General features: G+C 50.6%; 1 protein-coding gene across 1 annotated transcript; it reads left to right on the plus strand.

Moving 5' to 3' along the window:
* The first annotated feature begins 5,924 nt into the window (after positions 1–5,924).
* Positions 5,925–19,713, plus strand: TSKS (testis specific serine kinase substrate). The gene is made up of 11 exons (XM_044260509.1): positions 5,925–6,094; positions 6,502–6,727; positions 14,264–14,359; positions 14,562–14,645; positions 14,981–15,064; positions 15,606–15,892; positions 16,426–16,620; positions 17,278–17,451; positions 18,151–18,286; positions 19,303–19,427; positions 19,557–19,713. Exons 1-11 carry the CDS (start codon positions 5,925–5,927, stop codon positions 19,711–19,713), a joined length of 1,734 nt encoding a protein of 577 aa, XP_044116444.1.
* Positions 19,714–20,255: the final 542 nt, after the last annotated feature.

Below are 20,255 nucleotides of genomic sequence, written 5' to 3' on the forward strand. Positions count from 1 at the left end.
AGAGTGGGACCTGGTATTGAAGAACGCTGGTTAAAAAGAAGGAATAGATGAATCTGCTTGGTTTGGCCCAAGAGCTACCTCTAGGCACCCCAAGACCCTCTTTGATTTTGGGGAAGACAAAGCCTCAGGAACTACAATGCCCCAGGCTATTAATAAATTTGGGGCAAAGGGAACTTGAAGAGTACATTTCTGTCATTTAGAGGAACTAACCCCACATCATATTTCTAATCTCAGTACTCCAGTATTCTTGGAACTGGGCTTGAGGGAGTGTCCTGGATCCTGTGAACTTCCACGCTGACTCCAGGAGTGGGGGTGGGGACAAAGTGGGGGCATGGGGACCAGGACAAGAGCCAGGGTGTGCCTTCCAGGTGTAATGGATCTATCCATTTGGGTTTCTGGGAATGGGTCTTGGGAAAATTATTCTGGGTTCTAGGAGAAAGGGCATGCTCAGCTGTTTTAGAGCCCGTTCCTAATATGCCTCTAAAGAACAGACAGCAGCCCTGTTAAAAACAACAGACAAGGGGCGCCTGGGTGGCTCAGTGGGTTAAAGCCTCTGCCTTCAGCTCAGGTCATGATCCCGGACTCCCGGGATCAGCCCCACATCAGGCTCTGTACTCCATGGGGAGCCTGCTTCCTCCTCTCTCTCTGCCTGCCTCTCTACCTACTTGTAATCTCTGTCTGTCGAATAAATAAATAAAATCTTAAACAAATATATTGTATTTAACTTAATATACCCAAATATTGCCACTGCAACATATTTGCCATTCTAATTTTCCTAAGTCTTTTTTTTTTTTCCTTTAGATTTTATTTATTTGTCAGAGAGAGAGGGAGCACAAGCAGGGGGAGCAGCACGCAGAGGGAGAAGTAGGCTTCCTGCTGAATAAGGAGCCTGATGTGGGACTCCATCCCAGGACCAGAGCCAAAGGCAGACCCTTAACAGAGAGCCTCGTAGGCATCCCTAATTTTCCCAAGTTTCCAAAATCTGTATTTTCTATTTACAGCATGTCTTGGCTGAGACTAACCACACTGTAGGCACTCAGCAGCTACAAGCCATTGATAGTATAGAATTATAGGACCATTAAAAAAATAATTACAGAGCTGATTTGAGAAAGATCATGATGGGCTCAGGGGCTCATGGGCTTACCCACTGTTAGGTTTTAAGACCAGACTATGAATAAGCCTACATTTGGGGGCATCTAATGAGCTTTAAGTAGACCCTTTTTGCCTTTAGGATGGAGCGTAAGAGGAAACCCCACGGACCATCAAGGATCTCATGGATTGAACTAGCAATAGCTTCTACGAATCTGGCCCCAGCAAACCAACTCTTTATTTTCTCCAGAAAAACTGGATTCATCCCCAGTCTTCCCATTTGGGCCAATGGGCCCTCCATCGATCTCTTGGGCACTCTTGCCAGAACCCCTCCCTCCCTGTCCCTCACCCCAAACTAAGGGCAGAAAACATCTGAAACCGGCCACCTCCCTCTGTGGGCACTGTCTCACCCATGCAGACCACCACCACCATCATCTCTTACCTGGAATCTTGCAGTGATGCCTCTCATGGCTCTCCCTGCTTCCATCCTGGTCACCTACAGTCCATCCCCCACACACACCAGGACACTTTTTACAACATCAATCAGCCATGTCCTTCCTCACTGTCACACTGGCCTCCTCTTGACCATTCAGACCCTCCGGACCCATTCCTACACCCCACAACCCACGCCTCCCCCAGCCTCAGATCTCAGCTCAAGAGAGAACTGCTGGATGTAGGGGAATTAAATTAGCACTCCCTGTCTTTTTTTTTAACACATTGTGCAGCATTTGAAGAAGTCTGTTACCGGGGCACCTGGGTGGCTCAGTTGGTTAAGCAACCAAATCTTGATTTCAGGTCAGGATATGATCTCATGGTCATAAGATCGAGCCCCAACTTGGGCTCCACGAAATGAACAGGCTCTGCTTAAGATTTGCTCTCTCCAGGCACCTGGGTGGCTCAGTGGGTAAAAGCCTCTGCCTTCAGCTGAGGTCATGATCCCAGGCTCTCTGCTCAGCAGGGAACCTGCTTCCTCCTCTCTCTCTGCCTGCCTCTCCGTGTACTTGTGATCTCTGTCTGTCAAATGAATAAATAAAATCTTTCTAAAAAAATTTAAAAATAAATAATAAAAAATAAATAAATAAAATCTTAAAAAAAAAAAGATTTTCTCTCTCGCTCTCCCTCTGCCCCCCACCCTCATGCGCATGCGCTCTCACACTCTCAGAAAAAAAGCCTATTACAGAAAATTTCAAATATACCCCAAATTGGGAGGGAACAATGCACCCCCATAGAGCCAGTTCCAACAATCCTCAATGTATGATCTTGCCTCTCATCTGTAACCCCTCCACTTCACTTCCTCACCTCCCACTGGATTACTTTTAAAGATTTTATTTTTAAGTACTCTCTACACCCAAAATGGGGCTTGAACTCACAACCCCAAGATCAAGAGTCACACGTTATGCCGACTGAGCCAGCCAGGCCCCCCTCCAACCCCCTACTGGATTATTTTAAAGCAAGCTATCCATACCAGATCTTTTCGTGCCCATCACCAAGTTTCTACCCCAGTATTTTACTATGAAAATTTCTAAATATTCAGAGAGTTGAAACAATGGTACAGCGAACATGCATCTTGACCTCCTTCTGTTATTAACGTTGTACGCCACTTGATCTAGCTCGTATCTCACCATCTGGCTTTCCCTCCCTCCTTCCATCAGTCCATTTTGTGTTTTGATCTATACAAAATATGAGTTTTGGACATCAACGCAGTTCATCTCTGTTGTGGGTTGAGCTGTGTCCTAACATCATCCTGTCTCCATGTTTAAGTCCTAACCCACGGGACCTGTGAATTTGACTATTTGGACATAGGGTTCTTGCAGATGATTAAGTTAAGTTGAGGGGATTTGAGTGGGCCCTATACCAGGATGACCGTACCCTTATTTTTTTCTTAAGTTTATTTATTCATGCATTTAAGTAATCTCTACACTCAACATGGGGATCAAACTCACGACCCTGACATCAAGAGTTGCACGTTCCCCTGACTGAGCCATCTGGGTACCACAACCGTGTCCTTTTTTTTTCTTTTTCTTTTTTTTTAAAGATTTTACTTATTTAGGGACACCTGGGTGGCTCAGAGGGTTAACCGTCTGCCTTCCGCTTGGGTCATCATCCCAGGATCTTGGGATGGAGCCTCGCATCTGGTTCCCTGCTCCGCAGGAAGCCTGCTTCTCCCTGTCCCACTCCCCGTGCTTGTGTTCCTCTCTCGCTGTCTTTCTGTCAAATAAATAAAATCTGTTTTTCAAAGATTTTATTTGTTTATTTGAGAGAGTGAGACCCCACAAGCAGGGGGAGGGACACAGGGAGAAGCAGACTCCCTGCTGAACATGGAGCCCAACACAGAACTCAGTCCCAGGACCCTGAAATCATGACCAAAGTCAAAGTCAAACACTTCAGTGACCCAGGTGCCCCCATGACCATGTATTTAAAATGGAGGAGGTTTTGGGGCGCCTGGGTGGCTCAGTGGGTTAAAGTCTCTGCCTTCGGCTCAGGTCATGATCCCAGAGTCCTGGGATCGAGCCCCGCATCGGGCTCTCTGATCCGCGGAGAGCCTGCTTCCCCCTTTCTCTCTCTGCCTGCCTCTCTGCCTACTTGTGATCTCTCTCTGTCAAATAAATAAATAAAATCTTAAAAAAAAATGGAGGAGGCTTAGATACAGAGACAGATAATATGAAGACCTAGGAGATGAACATCTACAAGCCGAGTCATAACTGAGCTACCAGAAGCGAGGAGAGAGGCTTGGACAGACCCTCCCTGCAGCCTCCAAAGGAAGCCACCCTGCGGACACATTGATCTTGGACTCCTGGCCTTCAGAACCGGGAGACAGTAAATGTCTGCTGTTGAAGCATCCTCAGTCTGTGGTTCTTTGTTATGGCAGCTCCAGGAAACAGCTACAACCCCAAATTCTTCAAAATGCCTGTCATTGACTATAGTTCAATGTCTGTTGAGTTTCTTTTTTTTTTTTTCTAAGATATTATTTATTTATTTGACAGAGAGAGAGAGAGAGAGAGATCACGAGTAGGCAGAGAGGCAGGCAGAGAGAGAGGGAAGCAGGCTCCCTGCTGAGCAGAGAACCCGATGTGGGGCTTGATCCCAGGACCCTGAGATCATGACCTGAGCTGAAGGCAGAGGCTCAACCCACTGAGCCACCTGGCGTCCTGAGTTTCTTTTTTTAATAGGCAAGAGCCACATGCAACAAAAGGCTCACATCCCAAGTTCGCAGATGGAGGGGCCTCCACCAGCATAGGCACCACTATCCCCTCGTGCTGATTCTCATATCACTTACAGACATCTGGTAGTTTGGTTTGTTTTGGCCTGTTGCCTGCCTGCCCCACCCCCAACCCGAAATGTTGACTGACTCCTGCAGCACTGGGACTCAGTCCTCATTCACCACGGTCTCCCAGATCCCAGAAAGTGCCAAGTCTAGGAAACTGCATGAAGAATCAAGTATGAATGGCGGGTTAGGGGTTGGGTGACTCCACAGTCTCAAGGGAAGGGAAGCTGAACCCCTCCCAAGAACCAGTGGGCCCGGAGCGCCTTGGTGGCTCAGTTGGTTAAAGCCTCTGCCTTTGGCTCAGGTCATGATCTCAGGGTCCTGGGATTGAGCCCCGCATCGGGCTCTCTGCTCAGTGTGAGCCTGCTTTCACCTCTTTCTCTCTCTGCCTGCCTCTGCCTACTTGTGATCTCTGCCTGTCAAATAAAGAAATAAATAAATCTTAAAAAAAAAAAAAAAAGAAGCAGTGGGCCCATCCATTGTAAGTTCCAGACAAGAATAAATAAATCCAGGGCACCTGGGTGGCTCAGTCGGTTAAGTGGCTGCCTTGGCTCGGGTCATGATCCCATGGTCCTGGGATACAGCCCCTCATCAGGCTCTCTGCTCAGCGGGCAGTCTGCTTCTCCCTCTCCCTCTGCCTGCTGCTCTGCCTACTTGTACTCTCTATCTGTCAAATAAATAAATAAAATCTTAAAACAAAAAAATGAATGAATAAATCCATTGCCATTCTAATGGAAGGGACTTATTTGGTATAATTAGAAGGTGTTCGGGGCCCCTGGGTGGCTCAGTAAGTTAAGTGTCTGCCTTCAGCTCAGGTCATGATCCCAGAGTCTTGAGATGCAGCCCCATGTCGTGCTTTCTGCTCAGTGGGGAGTCTGCTTCTCCCTCTCCCTCTGCCTGGCACTCCCCCAGTTTTCAGGCTCTCTCTCTGTCAAATAATTAAATAAAAAAATATATATATATACTTAAAAAGGGGGCTGCCTGGGTGTCTCAGTGGGTTAAGCTTCTGCCTTCAGCTCAGGTCATGATCTCAGGGTCCTGGGATCAAGCCCTGCATTAGGCTCTCTGCTCAGCAGGGAGCCTGCTTCCCCCCCCCTTGTGATCTCTGTCAAATATATAAAATCTTTTTTTTTAAGGTTTTATGTATTTGACAGAGAGAGAGAGAGAGATCACAAGTAGGCAGAGAGGCAGGCAGAAAGGGGGGGGGCGGGGATCGGGCTCCCTGCTGAGTAGAGAGCCCAATGCAGGGCTCGATCCCAGGACCTGAGATCATGACTGAGCCAAAGGCAGAGGCTTAACCCACTGAGCCACCCAGGCGCTCCATAAATAAAACCTTAAAAAAAAAAAAAAAAAAAAACCTACAAGAAGACAAGGAATGGTTCACAGAAACTCCTTGGGGAACATGCTAGTCAGTACCTTTCTCTACTCCTATGCCCCCCCCTTACTGGGGCCCAGTGGTTGGGTCCTTTATGAGGCAGGCTGTGGGGACAGGGACTCTGAGGGTCCCTGCTCAGAGTAGGTGGAGAGTCTCAGAGGAAGGAGCCCCTGGGAGCAGGGCCCCCCACACGCCATGGCGAGCGTGGTGGTGAAGACAATCTGGCAGTCCAAAGAGATCCATGAGGCTGGGGACCCCCCTGCGGGGGTCGAGAGCCGCTCCCAGGTGGTCCCTGAGGCTCCTGGGGGGGTAACCACCCCGGCCAAGGGGATCACGAAGAAAAAGAAGGCCGTGTCGTTCCACGGGTGGGTTTGTCGCACCCTGTCGGGGACGGTCCTAGCGCCCAGCACTGCCTCCAACAGAGCACGAGTCCCACCGTGGGTGCTGGAGGAAGGGGAGGGGGAGCAGAGAAGGGGGCAGAGGAGGGGCAGACAAGGGGATGATGACAGGGTTTGGAAGGCAGAGAGGAAGAAGGTAGTGGGGATGAAGGGAGGAAGGAAAAGGTCAGTGGGGAAGGAAAAACTCAGGAGAAGGAGGGAGGACTAACGGATGGAGAAGGAAGAGGACATTAGGCAATGGGGGCAGAGGAGGAAGAAGAAAGTGGGTGGTGAGGTGGGAGTCAGAGAGAGCAGGGGTGTGGAGACAGGGAGGTGGGAGGGCCCCAACCCACTAGGGCTGCACCTAGAGCCTCCTGCCCGCTTCTCCTCCCCAGGGTGGAGCCTCGGATGTCCCACGAGCCAATGCACTGGTGCCTGAACCTCAAACGGTCCTCGGCCTGCACCAATGTGTCACTGCTCAACCTGGCTGCCATGGAGCCCACGGACTCCTCGGGGACAGACTCAACCACGGATGACAGTGGCCCGCTTGCGCTGCCGGTGCCACCTGCCTCTCCCACCCAACCCTGGGCTTCAGATGACCCAGACATCACGGAAATACTGGTGAGGGGCTCTGGCTTGGCACAACGACAGTCTTCACCCTGGGGGCAGGCAAATACTGGGGGTGGGGGGTGGGGGTCTTCTCGACTTGGAATGAGAAGGTTCTGATGACCCTCGAGGCCCAGAGAAACTCCCTTCTCCTCCCGGAATGGCCAGCCATGACTCAGTTTCATCCTGGGTGGAATGATGCTTGTTGCCTAGAAATCGGACTTTAGTTCATCCACTCATCTCCACATGTCCTGGGTGAGGCTGGAGTCAGAGATGGGAGTTAGGCCAGGTTCCTGAACTTGGGGAGCTCCTGGTCTGGTGGGGGCAGGGACAGAGACAGACTGGGGTGAACATTTTCCATAATGGAGGTAACACCGGGTATCCCAGAGAAGGGCCACTCAAACCAGGCTGGGAAAATCAGAGAGTGCTTCCTGGAAGAGGCAGTGCTGGGCCTGGGCTTTAACGGTGTAGTAGGAGTTCTCTGAGAGGATCACCTAAGCATCTGAAGCAAAACTGGTAGGTGAGCAAGAGCCAGGGGGAATTTAGACAATTCCTGGCTAGAGCATGGAGTGCTATGGTTTGGCCCTTTAACTTCCCTGTCAACCTCTACCCCGGCCAGGCTTCCACTGGGCCAGGCCCAGAACTGGACTTGACACTGACTCTGAGAATTGCATGAATAACAACCATGGTCGTAATGATGCCAATAAGATTCAGCAGCACTTACTGAGCACTTTCTATGTCCCAGGAGCCCCAGTTTCCCTATCCGCAATGTAGAAATGCATGTGTTGGTTCTTCCAAATATGTCTTGAACACCTACGATGCGCCAGGCCCTGGCATAGGAAGCTGAGCAAGATGGAGTTCTGGACGTGACCACACCCACTTCATGAGCGCATCATGACAATGAAGCTGGGCTCCTTCATGGAGAGTGTTTATTTAGCACAGTAGCTGGCTGTGAGCCTAGAAGTATTGCTTATGATTATTTGTCCCCACTTCCCAGATGAAGATATTGAAGAAGGAAAGGTCAAATAGCACAGCCAAGGTCACGCAGCTTGTAAGGAGTAGAGGCAGTCTGAGGAGTTGAGGGGGCACCCTGCATGCATTGATGGGGCAGCAGAGGTCACTGTGGGAGCCCTAAAGAGGGTGGCCTTGGCCCAGTTGGCCATGACCAAGGGAGGCTTTCCCGAAAAGGCAATACATAAGCTTGATCTTGGGCATTCCCAAAGCCGAAGATGGAATGATGTTCTAGCTGGCTGGCACAGTTAAGTGCAAAAGGGACAGGGGTTTGAAAGAGCCCAGAGAAGAGGAGAAACTAAAAACTGGTCTTTGGGGCTGGAGTGTGGTGTGTGAGAGAGATAAGGCTAGAGTGGGGAAGACAGAGGCCACACAGGCTGAGAAATGTGGGTGCATTGCCTGGGGCAATGGGGAGCCATTGAAGGTTCCTGGATAGGGGGAGAGGAACAGTTAGGGAGTTTGGACTCCAGTCCCATTTACTGAGCACCCACTATGTGCCAGGGCACTGTGGTGGGGTCTCCTTTCCTTCACTTAGAAGTTCTGCCAGGGAACTGGTTAATTACCAGTTTAAAGAAGAAAACAAAAATAACAGATACAGAGAGGTGGAGTGATCTTTGCAAGGTAGGAGAGCCTGTAAGAGTCAGGGCCAGGACCAGCAGCCAGGTGATGTGAGAGCAAAGGTCCTTTCTTTCCCTAGAAGACTCTTCTGCAGCTGGTGTGGGGATGTTTGGAAGGCGGAGGCTGGAGGCGGGGAGGCGTGACAGGAGGCTGGGCTAGGTTCCAGGAGAGAAGGGCCAGATGGAGAGAAGAGAACTGAGCAGAGAGACATCTCCCCCGGCCAGAACAGTGTCCTCCCTCCGTGTGAACATTGCTCAGACTGCATCTGCAGAGGTCTGCCTCCCACCAGAGCGGTTTGAGTCATGTCCCCCAGTGGATCGTGACACCCAGGGGAGAGCTCGCTGTGGGGCTGCAGGGATGCCTCAGCCTCGGAGGGGGTTGAGGTTCCTTCTCTGTGAAATGGAAAAGTAATGATGGCCAACACCCAGGGGTATGTGCAGAGCAGCGGGGGAGCGTGGACAGCAAGAGCACATCCTGGCACTCAGCATCTGGACCACATCAGGAGAGAATGCTGGAGACAGGCAGAGAGGAGGGGGTGGAAAACCAGCAAGAGGGGGACAGAGACCAGAGGGAAGGGGCAGAGATTCAGGGAGGGGACCCAGTGATCCAGAGATCAGGGACAAAGACTCAGAGAGACAGGGGTGGGGGAGGGGGAACAGAGATCCAGAAAGACATGGGACAGAGAACTAGAGAGAAGGAAGATAATTGGATGCCTGGGGACCATGGTTGAGATGACAAATCCCAGACTGGACAGAGAACAGCAGAACACGAAGCAGGCAGCTTTGGCTCCTGTCTTAAGCTTTGACAGATTTATGAGGACAGAGGAGGAACTGAGATGGTGGTATTGCTTTTTGAGAAGATCAGTGAATCAAAGCAAAGATGCACAGGGGAGGGCTTGTGACCTCTGCTTGGGACTTGTCTTGCTGCCTGCAGAATCCCTGGAGGCTGCTGGGAGATCTCGGCGCTAAGCCTCTTCTTGGTAATTCCTCCCCTGCTGTCATTATTTTTAACAACTCTGGCACTAATCACTGAGCTTGCCTTATCGATCATACCATTTTTTAAAAAAGATTTTATTTATTTGACAGAGATCACAAGTAGGCAAAGAGGCAGGCAGGGCAGGTGGGGGGCGGGAAGCAGGCTCCCTGCTGAGCAGAGGGCCCGACGTGGGGCTTGATCCCAGCACCCTGGGATCATGACCCAAGCCAAAGGCAGAGGCTTTAACCCACTGAGCTACCCAGGCACCCCTCGATCATACCATCTTGTTGACACTTCCTCACTGCCATCTGAACCAAAGTAACATCATTCCCATTTTATGAGAAAGGAAACTGAAGCAGGCTCAGAGTGGAGCTTAAATCGCTGACTTACAGCCTATAGGTGGCCATGGAGGGATCTGTCCCCATCTCTGGCTTCCCCCGCCACCATCATGCCACTCACTGCTCAGCCAGAGCTGACAGGCTCTGCCTTCACCGCCTCCTGATCTGCTCTCAGGGAAGCTGCAACTCACCTCCAGGGACCCAAACTGACCCTTGTCAAGAAGTATTGACCATGAGCCTTTCTGAGCCAGCCTGTGTTCCTCCCAACAGCAGCCCTGGGAGGTTAGCTATTAGCCGGATCTCCATGTGACAGGGAGGGTAATAGGCACAGAGCCGTGAAGTCCCCCCACTAAGGTCCTACAACTACTAAGTGAGAGAACTGAGTTGACCCCAGGACCTGCTTTTCTTGTTTCCCAGAATGGCTACAGGAAGCCCAAGACCTTCTGGGTCTTTCGTTCAAAATATCACTTTGTATCTTGGTTAGCTATCACCGTGAAACAAGTCATCCCCAAACTTCAACCAACCAACTGGAATGACTTAGCTGGGTGGTTTTGGCTCAGGATCCCTCAGGAGGCTGGAGTCAAACTTTCAGCAGGGGCTGCAGTCATCTGAAGGCTTGACTGGGGCTGGAGGTTCACATCCACATTCACATGGCTCTTAGTGGGAGACTCACTTCCTGGCCCCATGGGCCTCCTCAAGTGGCTGCCTATGACATGGCAGCTACTCCCCAGAGCAAGAGAGGGCAAGCAGGAAGCCAAGATTCCTTTCATGAACTTGGCTCTTAAATCACACACCATCACTTCTGATTCTGTTTACCAGGTGTGAGAGTCACCAAGTCCAGCTTACACTCAAGTCGGGGGGAATAAGGCTTCTCATTTTAAAGGGATGTCAAAGAATCCATGGACATATTTCAGAACAAGATATTTTGTACAAGGCACTCATCAGGACGAGGAAGTTCCCTTCTATTTCTAGTCGATGAGTGTTTTTATTATGAAAGAAGGTCAGATTTGGTCAAATGCTTTTCCTATTGACACAACCATGTGTGTTTTCTCCTTTTTTTCTATTAACAGTATCTATTACACTGGTTTTCATATGGATTTAAAATTTTATTTTCGTACATTAACCAAACTTGCATTCATAGGAAAAATCCTACTTGGTCATGGTGTAAATTCTTGTTTTTATGCTGCTAGATTTGGTTTGCTAGTTTTTTGTTAAGGATTTGTGGCTGTATTCAGAAGGGATATTGAGTTCTAGTTCTATTTTCTTGGAATGTCTTTGGTTCTGGTACTAGGGTAACATTGGCCATACAGAATGAGTTAGGAACTGCTTCCTCCTCTTCTATTTTTGTTTTTGAAGAGTTGGAGTTCCACTGGTAGCAGTTATTTCCTAAATGACTGGCAGAATTCACTGGTGAAGTCATCTGATACTGGGCTTTTCTTTGTTGGAACTAACTCAATTTCTTCATTTCTTAAGGATCTATTCAGATGTCCTATTTCTTTTTGAATCACTTTTTTTAAATTTTTTTTTAAGATTTTATTTATTTATTTGACGGACAAAGATCACAAGTAGGTAGAGAGGCAGGCGGAGAGAGAGGAGGAAGCAGGCTCCCTGCCGAGCAGAGAGCCCGATGTGGGGCTTGATCTCATGACCCTAAGATCATGACCTAAGCCAAAGGCTGAGCCACCCAGGTGCCCTTTTTTTGAATCACTTTTGATAATTTGTGTTTCTAGGAATTTCCCTATTTCATCAAAATAATCAAATTTGATGGCACACAAGTGTTCATAGTATTTCCTTTTTTAAAAAATATTTTGGGGGCGCCTGGGTGGCTCAGTTGCTTGAGCAACTGCCTTCAGCTCAGGTCATGATCCTGGAGTCCTGGGATCAAGTTCTGCATCAGGCTCCCTGCTTGGTGGAGGCTCTGCTTCTCCCTCTGACCTTCCCCCTCTCATGCTACCTCTCTCTCATTCTCTCTCTCAAGTAAATAAATAAAATCTTAAATAAAATTATACAAAATATTTTGGGGTGCCTGGCTGGCTCAGTCAGCTAAGAGTTAATCCAACTCTTGATTCTGGCTCAGGTCATGATCTCAGGGTCATGGGGTCAAGCCCCACACATCGGGGTCCATGCTCAACACAGTCTGCTTGTCCCTCTCTCTCTTCTCCTCCTCCCACTTGCGTGCTCTCTCTTTCTCTAAAATACAACAAAAAAAGATAAAATAGTATTTTATTTTTAAGCAATATCTACATGCAATGTGGGTCTTGAACTCACAACCCTGAGATCAAGAGTTGCACACTCCATTGAGTGAGCCAGCCAGGGGCCCTATTCATAGTATTCTCTTATAGTCCTTTCTTTTTCCCTAATCTTGGTTGCAATGTCCCCTCTTTCCTTCCTGATTTTAGCAATTTGAGTCTTCTCTTCCATGGCCAGTCTTGCTACAACAGATCTGTCAATTGTGTTGATCTTTTCAAAAAACCAACTTCCAGTTTTGCTGATTCCATCTTTCTCGATTTCAAAGTTTCTCACTTCAGTTTATTGCTTCCTTCTGCTAGTTTTGGGTTTGTCTTCCTCCTCTTTTCTAGTTTCTTAAGGAGGAAAGCTAGGTTATTGCCTCTGAGTTCTTTTTGGAAGGTGTTTGGACCTCTAAATTTCCCTCAAAGTACTGCTTTCATTGCATCCCATATGTTTTTTGGCTGTTGTGTTTTCACTTTTTCATCCCAAAGTGTTTTCTATTTTTTCTACTCATTGGTTCTTTATGAGTGTGTTTAGTTTCTATTCATTTGTTAGTTCCCCAAATTTCCTATGTATTGACTTTTTTTTAAAGCTTTTTTTTGGGGGGGAGCAGAAGAAGAGGGAGAGAGAGAGAATCTTTTTTTTTTTTAAGATTTATCTGAGAGAGAGAGAGAGAGAGAACGTGTGTGTGAGCGTGCACATTGGCAGAGAGGCAGAGGGAGAGAATCTTCAAGTAGACTCCCCATTGAGTGCAGAGCCTGACAACAGGGCTCAATCTCACCCCTCGTGAGATCATGATCTAACACCAATCCAAGAGTTGGACACTTAACTGATTAAGCCACCCAGGCGCCACTTTTTCACGCCTTTCAAATCTCTGTTCAGTGCATATGAATTTATAATGGTTGTATCTTCTCAGATATCTGAGAAGTATCTATATACGGTATCTGTATCTTACAGATTTGGGCCGTTTTTTCCATTGTTTTTATGGAGGGGTGGAATTTTGGGGTTCCACTATTTTCCTTATGTCACCTTAATACCATATTTCTTTTCACGCCTGTTCTCCAGAGCAATCATTCCAGAAACGTGATCTTGTCCCTATCTTACAATGGAGGAAATTGTCTTATCTTTTCTCTTTGTGTATTATTAATTCAGCAACCGTGAAGGAAACCAAAGTAACTGGCTAAAGTAAGATAGTTTATTTCTCATATAAAAGTCTCAACAAGCATAGCAGTCTTGCTCTTCAAACGCAGCAAGTTACAGGCCCCTGTGTTCTGGTGGTTCACAAATTAAATCACAAGTTTGGCTGCCATAACAAAAAGACACAAAATATCAGCGGTTAAACAAGATGGAAAATGTCGTCTCTCATTTGTAAGTTGAGTACACGGGTTCCACAGTGCTGGGGATTCAGGCTTCTATCTTGTTGCATCTTCCCACTGGTCCAAGATGGTTGTTCAGCCTTTAGCCATCAACTTTGCATTCCAGCCAGTAAGATGAGAGAATGCGGGACGTTTCCCCTCATCTCTTTTAATAAAGGCATGACTTAGATATTGCCCTCATCATTGCTACTCACATCCCATTGGCGGAAACTTTGTCATATGGCCACACCTACTTGCAAGGGAGTCTGGGAAATGTAGTCTTTGGCTGGACAGACCCAAGCACGGCTAACTCCTCTGTAAAGGTGAAAGCTCAGAGTGGATCCTGCCACATGCGGCAGTCTTGAGTCAAGTTTTGCTTGGCATGAGTCACAAAGCACTTTCTGGTGATATGAGGTGGCGATGATCAGAGGCTGCGTGGTGTCATGGTTTAAAACAAAGGCTTGGGGTTTACATTCCAAAGGGGCATTGCTTCTCTAAGCCTCATTTTCCTCACTTGCAAAATGGACCAAATAACCTCAAGAGGTGTGTCTTTGAGGGATAAAAGGGGAAAATGTGTGTGTGTAGTCTGGTGCACAGTGAGTGCGTATATCTGGAAAGTGGGTTCTCTTAAAATGTTTTTCCAGTGCCTGGAGAGAAAGTGCATGTCTTTTAACAGTTTGTCTTATTTATGTCTGTGGATCCCAGGGGCATTTGTCTCTGGTTGAGACCATCCTTCTCAATCAATTCTGAGTGCACCCCCTACCCCCCACTCCCTCCTGGATTCCACTTATTTTCCTTCCATCCCACCAAGCAGAAAATTAGTTCCTCCCCTCCCCCCACCCCGGGTTTTACAGAGCAGGAATACCAAGAATCAAAGAGGGGCAGCCCTGGCCCAAGGTCACACAGCCACTCCAGGGCAGAATCGAGGTGTAAACCTGGCCTCCTCCAAGTTCTGGACCTTTTTCTTGGGGTTGTGGTTTGCTTCAACACACCCACTGAGCTGTCTTCTCCCCTTCTTTCCCCAGAGTGGGGTCAACAGCGGATTGGTCCGTGCCAAAGACTCCATCACCAGCTTGAAGGAAAAGACCACCAGGGTCAACCAGCATGTGCAGACGCTGCAGGTGAGGGGACCCCCCCCAACACCTCTTCTTCCTCCACAGCCACATTCCCCTCTTATAGCTCTCCTCCAACCCAGTGTACCCACTGCCCAGGTTGGGATGTTTGAGGCTCAGAAGGGAAAGGACCTTCCACGGGTCCCAGCCTCTCCTCCCCAGGAGATATCCCGGTGGCCCTGGCTAACCTCTCCTCCCTTCTGTGTGCCAGAGTGAGTGTTCTGTGCTGAGTGAGAATCTAGAAAGAAGGCGGCAAGAAGCCGAAGAACTGGAAGGGTACTGTAGTCAACTCAAGGTGAGCAGTTGGGGGACAAGAGCAGGGTGGGGAGAAGGGAGGGGAAGTAGGAAGAGTGAGGGTGGGAAGGAAGTAAGGAGGCATGGAGTCATAGCCAGGAGCAAGGTGGAAGTGGACAAGTAGCCTGGGTGGGGGGGGTCTAAGGAGGAAGCCATTCCTTAGGTCAAGCAGACCAGGGGTAAGGGACAGACCAAGGAGCAAAAGGCAGGCCTCCAGGAAGAAGCAGGTGTGTCTTGTCGGAGGGGCTGGAGCCTATAGGAAACTAGCGACGGTAGGGGTTGGGAGGCGGAACTGGAATGGGAAGGCAGGGCTCCCGCCCTGGTTTCCTGACCCAGGAGAACTGCCGGAAGGTGACCCGGTCGGTGGAAGATGCTGAAATAAAAACCAACGTCCTGAAGCAAAACTCTGCCCTGCTGGAGGTGAGGGGGGACATGGGGAAGAGGAGCAGAGGCGCAAGGTACTTGAGGTAGACTTCAGGTGGGACTTCCCCCCACCCACCCCCAGTCCCACCACACTGGCTGCTTCACGTTCATGGTCATATTCCTCCATGCACAGTCACGTTCCGTAGGGATTCGTGTGGGACTCTAGAGAGGAGGAATGCCTGTTCTGCCCAGATTCCCACTCACTTCCCAGCAAAATGTTGGAAAAGCTTCAACTGTCCTTCCTAAACAAAAGGGATTGGAATTTGACACCACGAACCGGGAGTAGGGTGGAGGGCTGGATGGAGACAGGGAGGCAGGCAGTCGGGGGTTAAAGGGAGCTGGCCTCCAGCTAGGCTGCACATGGCACAAGCTTCCCTAGTGGAAAGTCCACTTAGACTTGAAGCGGGACTTCCCGATATTCTATTCCACAACCATTTACTTTCCAATCTCAGAGGTTCCGTGGGCTGCTTTGCGGGTGGAGGTGGTCGTGGGAGGCAAGTGGTGGGACGTGGCAACCCTGCCTGCCTTCTCCCCCCAGGAGAAGCTGCGCTTCCTCCAGCAGCAACTGCAGGATGAGACCCCGCGGAGGCAGGAGGCCGAGCTGCAGAAGCTGGAGCAGAAGCTGGACGCCGGCCTCTCTCGGCACGGCCTGGGCCCCGTCGCCCCGTCCCCTGGCTGCTCTGGCCCCCCAGGGAGCCCCGACGAACCCCCACGACCGCGTAGCATGGCCCCAGGCGGCTGGGGTATGGGGCCCCGGGCAGGGGAGGGCCCCATCATAAGCGAGCAGGAGCTGCAGAAGGTTTCTGCCGGCCTTGAGGAGCTGAGGTGAGTGGGAAAGGGGGGTTGGTGTGAAGCCTCAAGGAGCTAAAATGGGTGGGCCCGAGGATGGAACCTTGAAGATCTTAGGGGACAGGGCCCAGGCAGTGGAGCCTTCAAGAACTTAGGAGGGAGTGCGTTGGGAACGGTGACCTGGAAAGGCCGGACTTTGAAGAACTGAGTTTGAGCCTAGAGTTGGCAGAAAGGAGGTCCGAGTCTGATGAAGACAGGGTGGGCGGGTTTGGGTAGGGGACAAGTCGTTGGATGCTCCAACTTCACGCGGACGAAGTTGGGGTGAGCGGTGCCTTAACAAAGCAATGTCTGCTGGAACTGATGTGGGGAAGGGGGCAAGACCAGGGAAGGGCCAGGGTACCAGATAGGGGGATGGAGGCAGGGTCCTGTAGGACATGGGAGGATTACAAGAGAGGAACAGGACAGGAGAATTTGGGGGCTGGATGGGTTCAGAGTCGGGGGCGGAGCAGCGCTGCTGGGCATGCATCTAAACCTGAGCCTTGACCTGATCCTTACCTCTGCCTCTGCAGGAGGGAGGTGTCCTCGCTGACTGCCCGCTGGCATCAGGAGGAGGGGGCGGTGCAGGAGGCCCTGCGGCTGCTTGGAGGCCTGGGCGGCAGGCTCGACGGCTTCCTGGGCCAGTGGGAACGAGCGCAGCGTGAGCAGGCGCAGGCTGCGCGGGGCCTGCAGGAGCTGCGAGGCAGGGCGGACGAACTGTGCACCATGTAAGAACCAAGGCGAGCGAGCGTGGCGCGGGGCGCTGGGCGCGGGGCGGGGCCTTAACCGAAAGGGATGAGCCAATCAGCTGGGGCCTAGCTGTAGAGACCGTGGACTGGCAGGAGGATGTTCTAATTAGAAGGTTAGGGGCGGGGCGCCTGGGTGGCTCAGTGGGTTAAGCCGCTGCCTTCGGCTCAGGTCATGATCTCAGGGTCTTGGAATGGAGTCCCGAATCGGGCTCTCTGCTCGGCACGGAGCCTGCTTCCTCCTCTCTCTCTCTGCCTGCCTCTCTGCCTACTTGTGATCTTTCTCTGTCAAATAAATAAATAAAATCTTAAAAAAAACAAAATAGAAGGTAAGGGGCGGGGTCGTGCTATACCCAATAAGGACTAAAGGGCGGGGCTAATTAGAGAAGGGTCGAGTTCTGTACCTAAAAAGGATGAGGGGAGAAGTTACGCCTGAAAGGGGAAAGCCAATTAGAGAACAGGGAGAACTTAAAACACAAAGGAAGGGCCAATCAGGGCCAGGAAGGGCGGGCGTGGCGGGGGTACTGCAGTCTAGACGGGAACAGAGGAGCTGGGCTGATAATGGACGGACAGCGGAGAGGACAGGGCTGTTGGAGAGGCGACCTCGACCTCGCAGCGCTGGTTACTCTCACACCTCAGGGTGGAGCGATCAGCAGTGTCTGTGGCCTCACTGAGGAGCGACCTGGAGGGGCTGGGTCCAGTGAAACCTATTCTGGAGGAGCTGGGGCGGCAATTTCAGAGCTCTCGAAGAGGGTCTGACCTCTCCATGAACCTGGATCGGCCGACCCAAGGCTCCTGTGCCCGCTGTGCCAGGTAAGGGGATGGGGCCGGCGGGGCCTGGTACATTCTGGGTCATGCTGAGGGCGGAACATTGAAGGAGATGGGGCTCTGGCCAAGGGAGGGGAGGGGGCGGAGTTCACTTGAGGAGATAGGATATCCGTGCATTTTAGGACCGGAAGTCCTACTGCATTGAGCAGCCAGACTCTTCCCCCTCCCTACAAAGTGAATTCAGTGCCTTGTGGAACACAAGTTTTGATACCTTTAGAGGATCCTGGATTTCCAGTGCATTGTGGGAAGGTTGGGATGTGGTACTTGGTGGGAGGCAGGGTTTCTCGGAGCATTGTGGGAAAGGTGAGACCTTGGTGCACTGCAGAACCAAGGGATACCATTCTTGGTCCGTATTGTGAAGTGACGGACTTCCAGCACAATGTAGGATCACATGTAACTAGTGCATTGTGGGAAATGTGGTGGTTTTGTTTTGTTTTGTTTTATGAACCAAGGGCTGTCTGGTACCCTTTGGGAGTGGGAATCCCCAGGCATTGTAGGAACTACTCACATAGTGAAAACAAAGGAGACCTGATGCACTGTAGGTTGGCCCCAGAGCATGGAGGAAGGTCACATGGGTGTCTGTTGTTGGCAAGATCTGGGTGGAGGTGGGGCGGCTGGGCAAGGGGCATCTGGGAATGGAGCTGGTACTAGACTTCTTACACCTGGTGACTGCCCCTCCCTCAGCCAGGGGTCGCAGCTGTCGTCAGAATCCCTGCAGCAGCTGCTGGAGCGAGCACTGACCCCACTAGTGGATGAGGTGAAGCAGAGGGGCCTGGCTCCCGCCTGCCCCAGCTGCCAGAGGCTACACAAGAAGATTCTGGTACCAGGAACCATAGGCCATCATGGCCCACTTTTCTGTCAGGGGAGCGGGAGGGGAGCCCTGGACACAAGGATACTGTTGGTGTATGGCAGGACAGGAAGCAGTAAGCTATGGGCAGCAGGTGTTGGGGAAACACTTGGCCCTGATGCATGGGGTCGGGGGAGGGGGAGGCAGTCTGGTGGTAAGTCATAGGTCAGTCACTATGGAACCCAAAGCATGATGACACACTGGATGTGGGGTGCAGGACACAGACACCAGACTGTAGCTTCATAAAATACAAGCCTGATTTTCTACAGAACTTAAGAGAGGCAATACAGGCTCACTGAGGTTAGACAGGGGACCCAGTGAACAGAGATCACTGGAAGTGAATGCATTATGAGAAGTGGAACTAGAGCTTGCGCCCAGGAACTGATGGGACTTGAGGCCTGTGTACATTCTGAAATCTAGATATCTAATGAATTATGGGATACTGGCCTCATGTATGACAGGGTACAGGTCTGCAGTGAGTGAGACAGACGTCGATGTGGCAGAGCTGTAGGACTGATCCACAATGGGACATGGCACCTGGGGCATTGGGGAATATGAGGAACCAGGGCTCCGAGGACTATGACTATAACTGAGATGCTGGTCAAATAGATAAAGAGAGGTGGGATTTTCTGAATTAGGGGATGCAGAAGTTTGCCACATGATGGGATACCGGGGCCCAGACACATATCCAGTGCATGACGGTTCCTGGGCATTAGGCGACAGTATGTTAGGTGCTCAGTTAGTGCTTGCCAGGACATGGGGATCCAGTACACTAAGGCACAGACAGTCGGTAGCACACAATGGGAATTTGGAAAGCCCAGCACACTGTGGGATGCTTGGGTCAGTTTCAGGCCCAGAATATGATGGGATGCCCTGTGGGAGGAAAGTGGGCCCCTGGGCCCCATGCCCCCTGCCCTCCACGATCCAGCTCCCCCTCCACCCCCAGCCCAGTCCGGCAAGTCCAGCGGTGCCTACACTCCTCTCCCCAGGAGCTGGAGCGCCAGGCCTTGGCCAAACACGTCAGGGCAGAGGCCCTGAGCTCCACCCTTCGGCTGGCCCAAGACGAAGCCTTGCGGGCCAAGAACCTGCTGCTGACGGACAAGATGAAGCCGGAGTGAGGAAGGAGGCTGAGGGCATGGGAGGAGGGTGAGGTCTTGGGGAACGGGCCTGAATCACCCTCCTCACTGCAGTCCTGTGGCATCTGGCCTTGACAGCACCAGCTCCCCACCCTCTGTCATTACAGGGAGAAGGTGGCCACTCTAGACTATCTACACTTGAAGATGTGCTCCCTCCACGATCAACTCAGCAACCTGCCACTTGAGGGGTCCACAGGGACAATGGGGGGAGGAAGTGGGGGGACAACCCCCCCAAAACGTGGGGGCCCAACCCCAGAACAATAAATGGCCTCTCATGCCGGCATGAATTCTGTCTCATTTTTGGCACCAGAAGGGGGCTGGGAAAGTGCGCACATCCCAAGCACTAGCCTCTGCTCACTATGACTTGATCCTCGGCCAGTGGGGTGTCCTGGTTTCTACAGAGGAGCTGATGACGGTACAGTTCTTTGACGAGTCAAGAAGGGGGAAGAAATAACGTTCTGCAGTAGAGTTTGGGTCTGTCAATCTAAATGTTTTTAGAGTGATTTTTTATTTTTATAAATTTATATAATAAATTTATAAATCTATAAATACACATTACATATATACATATATACTATTCATATATATTATGTATTAAATTATATTATAAATTATTAAATTTGTAAATGATATAAAGTTTAAGGAACCTCTATACCCAACATGGGGCTTAAACTCACAACCCCAAGATCAAGAGGCACATGCTTTCGGGACCCCTGGGTGGTGCACTCAGTAAAGCGTCCAACTCTTGGTTTCAGCTCAGTTTGAGATCTCGGAGTCATGGGATCGAGCTCCACGCTAAGCACAGT

Source organism: Neovison vison, chromosome 7 (assembly GCF_020171115.1).
Source record: "Neovison vison isolate M4711 chromosome 7, ASM_NN_V1, whole genome shotgun sequence".
Taxonomy (NCBI): domain Eukaryota; kingdom Metazoa; phylum Chordata; class Mammalia; order Carnivora; family Mustelidae; genus Neogale; species Neogale vison.